The 7,061-nt window shown below is 45.7% G+C and overlaps 2 protein-coding genes across 3 annotated transcripts; one reads left to right on the top strand and one right to left on the bottom strand.

Annotated features, from left to right (window-relative positions):
- The first annotated feature begins 207 nt into the window (after positions 1 to 207).
- On the top strand, positions 208 to 918 carry LOC101778831 (uncharacterized protein At1g15400). The gene has a single exon (XM_004972071.3). The coding sequence runs from the start codon at positions 335 to 337 to the stop codon at positions 647 to 649; it is 315 nt and encodes a 104-aa protein (XP_004972128.1). The 5' UTR covers positions 208 to 334; the 3' UTR covers positions 650 to 918.
- Positions 919 to 1,674: 756 nt separating this feature from the next.
- LOC101768286 (chloride channel protein CLC-e) lies at positions 1,675 to 6,592 on the bottom strand. 2 transcript variants are annotated; one of them, XM_004969624.4, is made up of 7 exons: positions 6,120 to 6,589; positions 5,441 to 5,828; positions 4,784 to 4,981; positions 3,820 to 4,286; positions 3,036 to 3,578; positions 2,311 to 2,519; positions 1,675 to 2,208 (listed from the first exon to the last, which is right to left on the bottom strand). In XM_004969624.4, exons 1-7 carry the CDS (start codon positions 6,423 to 6,425, stop codon positions 2,130 to 2,132), a joined length of 2,190 nt encoding a protein of 729 aa, XP_004969681.1. In that variant the 5' UTR covers positions 6,426 to 6,589; the 3' UTR covers positions 1,675 to 2,129. The 2 variants fall into 2 exon arrangements, with proteins under 2 accessions (XP_004969681.1, XP_022682653.1); XM_022826918.1 differs by lacking the exon at positions 1,675 to 2,208 and having other exon boundaries at positions 2,413 to 2,539; positions 6,120 to 6,592.
- Between the last annotated feature and the right edge of the window lie 469 nt (positions 6,593 to 7,061).

The raw sequence follows: 7,061 nt of genomic DNA, 5'->3' as shown, positions 1-7,061 counted from the left end.
TTTATAAATAGTCTACGTTTAATACTCCTAATTAGTATCTAAACATTCCAAATGACCCCTTGCGCCCGCAGTCCTGATCTCAGTTCACGGCCCAGCACAGCCTCTCTCGGAGCGAGAAGGGACGGCCATTGCGTTCTCCCCTGCCGTACACACCCGCACTGACGCACATGATTGATTTGACTCCTCCAGCTCCCGTCCGCGCGTGCAGTCGTATATAGGCGCCGCACCGGACGCCGCGAGGACGGGACGGCAACAACGAGCAGAAAAGGTCACACGAGCCGGCCCGGTGGGAGGAAGAGGCACGCACTGCTCAGCCGCCCGCGCGCGCGCGTCCATGGCGGGGCTGCAGCGGTCGAGCGAGACGTTCCGGCGGTCGGGGTCGTCGGGGACGGTGTGGGAGGACAAGCACCAGTCGGCGTCGGGGGAGCTCGCCAGGCCGGCCCGGAGCGCCAATAAGGAGGCGCCGGCCGCGCGGCAACAGCAGCGGCGGAGCGGATCCAGCGGCCACGGCGGGTACAGGACCGGCCACGTGCAGCCGGCGCTGGACCCGCCGTCCCCGCGCGTCGCCGCCTGCGGCTTCTGCAGCATCTTCGGCAAGGACAAGCAGCTGCCGGCCCGCGGCGCCGGCGGCAAGGGCCGGCGCCGCTGACGAGCTTCGGCCTGGCGGGCGTGCAAGCAAGCTCTGGCTATGCAAACTATACTCCCTCCAGTTACTGTTAGCTTCTTGCTGGTTGCTGCTACCTGCTACTCTGGTAGTAGCTTCGGTCTTGTCGTGATAGCATGTTATAGGATACATGCATGATCAGAGATCGCAGAGTTCAAGTTTTGTATTTGTGTTCGTACAAAATGGATCGCGTTGTGCACTGTTCTTCCCAGTTCTCTTATGGCAATGCAAAGTGGTTTTATGCTTGGATTCCATCATAGGAAATCAATCGCCTGGTCGCGCATGTACTTAAAGTTTAGGCGACGTACTGATGGCCACTTTTGCTGAATCATTCTGAACATTCTAACTTGAATCTTTCTTTTGTTCTGGTAGCTTTAGAGTACTCGCCTGTGTAGTACTAACCAGAACTTGATGACATGTATGTCCTGCAGCACTATTTCTTTGTGAAAAAAATTGTAATCCTGATAGTGATATAAACTGTACGTATCATCATGTCCCTTTCGTGTTGCTTCATTTTTCTTATTCGTACGTATGGAACGAATCAGCTGCATGTTTATTCTTCGACTCCACGGCATTCGCACGTAATATGATTAGCTACATTTCTCCGGAGATAATAATTGTAACAAGGTTGGACTGGACTGCAATCCCCTGACAGTTCAGACTCTGCAACTCTTATTCAACCATGCGGAACAAAAAAGTTCTCCCATTCATACGGCAGCAGCTTGCCCTCAACTTGCCAGGAAAATAAATGTAATTGAAATGTCGCTTTAGAAAGCCTACAGAGTCGAGTTGATTTTAAGACCATCACTGGTCATACGTTTTAACTATTGAACCAGCAATTTCTTGTACTTCGAGTATTCTAATTTAATTTGCAAAAAATTGTATATTCAATTATATAGTAAGTCCGTCGGTCTGTATTAATTTTGACCATAGCACCGCATTTTGTGGTTTCCATTTTACCTCGTGTAATTGCACAAGAGCACAACCAATGGCTCACTGAGAACAGGATATAGACAGCAAATCAAGAACGTGAATGCTTTTCAACCTCTCCAGTATTTCTGATTTATGTTCTTATTCAAAAAGTGGAAAGAAGAATAGAAATGTAACAAAGCCTAACCTTGTTGCTAATCTTTCCACTTCCCAGCATCTCATTGTTCAAATTTATCAATTGCAAAGATACAATGATCGGGAATTTGCAGCACACGTGTGACAAAAACTCATGTCTGCACACACAGAAGGTGGTAAGGGAGATGCTTTCAGAAAAATAGAGGCCCTCCTTAACCACACATCTGAATCACACTCTGAAGTTAGCAAACCAACGTGATAAAGCCTTAGCTCTTGAGTCTTCACCAGTTATAGAATAGATGCCACATGAACTCAGGCCAGGTTTGCTTGCTTCACCAGCCATTATCCAAGCTAAAAAATATCATACAGCTTGCAAAGTAACAAGTCTTCCTGAATTGTGTCATCTCCCTTCCGTGCTAGGTCTCTCTTCCTTTCTGATCTCATATGTAGAAATGAAAAATTCTTTCACTGCCATGGCTCTGAATGAGAACACAACACAGAAGACATAGGAACACTGAGTATAAACTGGCAATTGGAATACAAGCAATACAATGTTCAATTTAGAAGAATTCTACAATTACCTTCGAGCAATGGCGATGCATTCTCTGTCTACAAAACCTATCAAAAGTCCACTGTCCTGAAGATTAGCATGTTCAGAGACTACAGGAAGGTGATCCACACCATGAGAATCCATAATCTTCTCTGCAGCAGTAAGTGGCATCTGAGGAGTCACAGAGCATGATTTACACTTCCCTGCTTGGTAAACATGACATACCAGGAATTCCTTTACCTGCACCAAGATTGAGCAAGCTACCAAGCTGTTAGCAAATATGACCATCTGGCGATAAATGTTACCTAAACTTAGATATCCTCTAACTCACCATTTGATGTCACCAAACAAACAAGAAATCCATTCTATTTTTTTAAGAAAAACTTGGAAGTATGCATAAACTAGAGAAACTAGGAGAGACCAAAGATCATCGTGCTCCCAAAAACTAACCAAACTTGGGATTTTTTGTTTGATACTTCTGAATATAAAACATATGTATCAGCTATAATTTATTCCATAGGTATTTGGTTGGTGCATCTGGGTCGTAATGTGGCTTAGAATGCTCAACTCCCAACTAGATGCTAGCTACAATCCAGAATTGGCATGGATGCAATTACTGTGTAAGTTGGTTATATCTAACAAAACCGGTGAAGGTTCATAAGTAAAACGACAATGCATCATCATTGCGAAAAGATCTATAGAACTGGACAGCTTGCATAACCTATGTACTATGGAAAACTCCAAATCACATCTCACCTCAGCTTGTGCCCTTGTAGTTTTTGCAGCTCTGCAGAAATCTTGGATATTTTTTAGTGCTAGCAAGCATATTACAGATGAGTTACTCTCAGTTACCATAACAAAGGGCTGCTTCTCTGCAACCATAAGATCTAGTGCCTCAACTAACGGGGTTGTCATTGAGACAGAAAAATAGTTAGTTTTCATGGCCTCTGCAACAGTAAGATTCTCGAACATATTATCATTGTTTGCATCATATACACAAAGGGAGCTTTCAACTTTACATAATTCTTGAGATGAATCAGCTATATCCATGGAATTGACTTGTTTGTTTTCAGTGGGCATGCTGTCTGTCTGTTGAGCAATACTTGATTTCTCCTCCAGAGAATCCAGCTTACTCCTGATGCTTTTAGAGAACCTTTGAGGAGAAGCAATCCAAGATGATACCCCAACAGCCCCAAGCAGAGGTAGAACTATGCGATAATCATGTGTAAGCTCAAAAAGTAGGAGGACTGATGTCAGAGGCACCTTGCATACACCAGCAAGGGTAGCTGCCATACCTACCTGTGAAGATTATACAAAAAGGAAGAAAACATAAGAAATGATCATATTCTTTCCTTAACACTGTCTAATATTGTTATCAAAGATTATAATGTGCAAGTTGAGACAGGGAGTGGAATACTAGTTAACATACGGACATTCTTTCAGAGAAGGAAAAGTAACTACATAACAATAATACCATAGCACTATAAAGAGACAGTTATTAAGGTAGTTGAGAAGAAGGAAAAAAATGCAGACATGTTACCAGGCCATATGCTTGAGGTGATGCCACATCTAGGAATGGGACATGCAAGAGTGGTTCAGGACAGGTAAATGTGAATCTCATGAACTTGCCATATGCCATCCCTGTAGCTGCACCAATAAAAAGAGATGGTGCATAGTAACCACCAACCAATCCAGAAGCCCTGCATATAGATGTTGCTAATATTTTGACTCCAATGAGCTGAACCAATATAGTCGCAGAGAGGCCGCTTGTAAATGGTCGTGATTCCAGCAAGATATCAACATTTTCAAAGCCCCAGTACAATACTTCAGGGTACATAAGTGCTAGAAGACCAACAATAAGGCCACCTAGTGCAGGCGATGCAGCCTTTGGTAATCCTGTTGCCATTTGTAATCTCTCAACTGTCTCCATAGCAAGTGATGTACATTTTGATAATGTGATTGACACCAATCCACAGAAGACACCCAGCAAAAGATATAGGGGAAGTTCTGACATTTATGAAGTCATGTAAATATCCTCATACTTTCAATCTCTGGAGCACGAGAAACAAAATGTAAAAAGAGGATATCATAAAATAGACACCATAACTAACCTACCATCAGGAGGATTGTAAAGGAATTCTACGACTGTAAGGGACATTTTGGGAAATTTGGACTGATAGAGGGGGTTTGACTGTTTGAGTGCCCTCAGAGAAGAGGGGGTTTGTGTGCTCTCAGAGACAATATACTCTCAGAGAAGAGGAGGACAAGAGCATATGCATTTTGAAACAAAGTAATCCAAAATTTAGCTAGCTTACGGCAATATTACATTTTGTGTCATGTTTCAGTAACTTTTGACATCAGCAGCTGGACATACCTACTTTATTTGACATCTAAAGTTATTTAGAGAGTGCTTAAACAGCAACAGGTTAAAACATCTTAATCATTAGAGGTTTTGTAAAATATAAGTGGATCATCAGTGCTGGAAATCTCAATTATCAAAGTACCTGTTGGGGAGCGAAAATCATATTCTGGGACAGTGAAAGCAGGATCGGAACCTAGACCAATCTCTGAAACAACAGATGCTATCACTGAACTGAGTATCACCATAGGTGTCGAGTTGGCAAGGGATGAGGAATCCGTAGAAGAAGGCCACAAAACAGATTCCACCGCGAAAAAGCACCCAGCAACAGCAGCATTAAAACCTAAAATACAAGGCAATCACCTGAAAATATAAGTAAAATGAAATCAGAAAGAAGACAGAAAGCCGCATAGACATGTTGATTTGTGGAACATTTTAAATGTCCATGGAAGGTGAATCCAATGCAAGCTACAGGGTAAATGCCCCATATATTATAACCAATGAACCGATACATCATGTATAGCTACCAGCATACCAATCTATTCATAATCGGTGATTCAAAAATTATCATAAACCAGCATCACAATTTTTCAAATTTAGGGGAAATAATCTACAATAGGTCAAGGACATGGAATATTGATGTTGTCTGCTAAAAAAAAATATTGGTGTTGAGATGTTTGGTTGGTGACAATAACTTGACATGGACATGAAGAAATCCAGAGAACGTTCACAGCATTTTAAACTTATTATATCTGTGGCACAAATCTATACAACATAGAATGCTCTAGATGGTAAAATTTACCTGACGAAATTCCAGCAGCTGATCCAGCTGCCACAAGAGACAGCCTTTTCCCACCCTCCCAGTCAAACACATTTCCAAATCCTTTGGCTATCGAAGAACCAATCTCCACACTGGGGCCCTCAGGACCCAATGAATTGCCAGTTCCAAGTGTGAAAGATGCTGCCACAGCTTTCAAGAATGGTCTAACTGCACTCTGTATCTTGGACACATGGCCATTTGAGTTGGTTTTGATAGAACTTCTTAATGCGTTCAATCCTCCTACTACAACACCACCACTGACTGGAACAAATATCACTCTCTGCCAGACTTCACCGATCGGCTCTTCCCTCAGCCACGAAGCCCCTCGCAAGGGAATGCCATCCCAAAATATGTCACGTATTTCATGAACCTATAGCCAAAAAAATGTGCATCTTAAGTCACACTGTCACAGGATGTAGCACGAGGTACTTAACACTAAATGACTGGATAGCATGGCGAACTGATTCAGCAACACTGGATTAAGAAGTCGGAATCACGATACACACGATCAAATCACTGTTCAGTTGCCTCAAACCAATTCAACTCCATAGTTCAAAATGTCAAACCTAGTACCACAGTAGTACGGCTACCGTCTCACGCAAGTCTGAATACCAAACCCAATGATCAAACCAGAGTTGAGCACGCGAGGTGGCTACCGTACCGAGAGGTTGAAGAGCACGACGGAGACTCCAGTGAGGAGGCCGACGAGGCAGGCGGCGAGCGTGACGAGGTCGCGGCCGGGCACCGGGTCCTCCACCGCCTGCTGACCCCGCGCAGCGGCCCCGGCCTCCTCGTCCGCCGCGCCGCGTCGAACAAGCTGCAGGCGCGCGCACCCGCCGCCGCCTCGGCGCGGCAGCCCCACGGTGCGGCGACCGCCGCGGCGGAGCCGGAGGAGAGTGGGCGGGGACTGGGGCGAGGCGAGGAGGAGCCGTGCGGAGGAGGAGGAGGGGGCTGCGGATGGCGCCATGGGGGCTCCGATCGTTCACCGGCTATCTCATCTCGTGATTTGAGCGCAGGCTTGCGAAGGCAAAGGAGGCGGAGCAGAAACGGCTCGCAGGCCAAGCGAGCGCCTCCGACTCTCCGAGTTCCGACCTTACCGGACGGAGGGAGCCGTTTTTTCTCGCTCGTTTTCTGCGGTGGCCGTGAATCCGCGACGTGTCCCGTTATCCTCTCGGCTCCCTCTTTCTCCCTCCTACCGCACGGAGCGGAATTGGGCTGGGCCACCGAGTTCTGACCTTTCCGGACGGAGGGAGCCGTTTTTTCTCGCTTGTTTTCTGAGGTGGCCGTGAATCCGCGACGTGTCCCGTTATCCTCTCGGCTTCCTCTTTCTCCCCTACCGCACGGAGCGGAATTGGGCTGGGCCTTTTTGGAAGAGGGGATACGTTATGGACTCTGGTGTCGCCCGGCAGGCCGGCAGTCTCTGAACTTTGACCGGTCCGCCGAGAGGGATGAAATGAACCTGAGGTTCACTTGAACGATCTTCGTTGAAGTTTCGAACCCAGAGAACAATGGACAGAATTTTCGCTCATCTACTTGTGCTTCCTTTTCAGTATACTTTAGTTTGACAGTCAGATCGAATTTGTCTACAAATTCAGTGTGACAG

This window comes from Setaria italica, chromosome V (assembly GCF_000263155.2).
Source record: "Setaria italica strain Yugu1 chromosome V, Setaria_italica_v2.0, whole genome shotgun sequence".
NCBI lineage: Eukaryota > Viridiplantae > Streptophyta > Magnoliopsida > Poales > Poaceae > Setaria > Setaria italica.
Note: the sequence above shows the minus strand (reverse complement) of the source record. Positions and strands in the feature narration are given on the sequence as shown.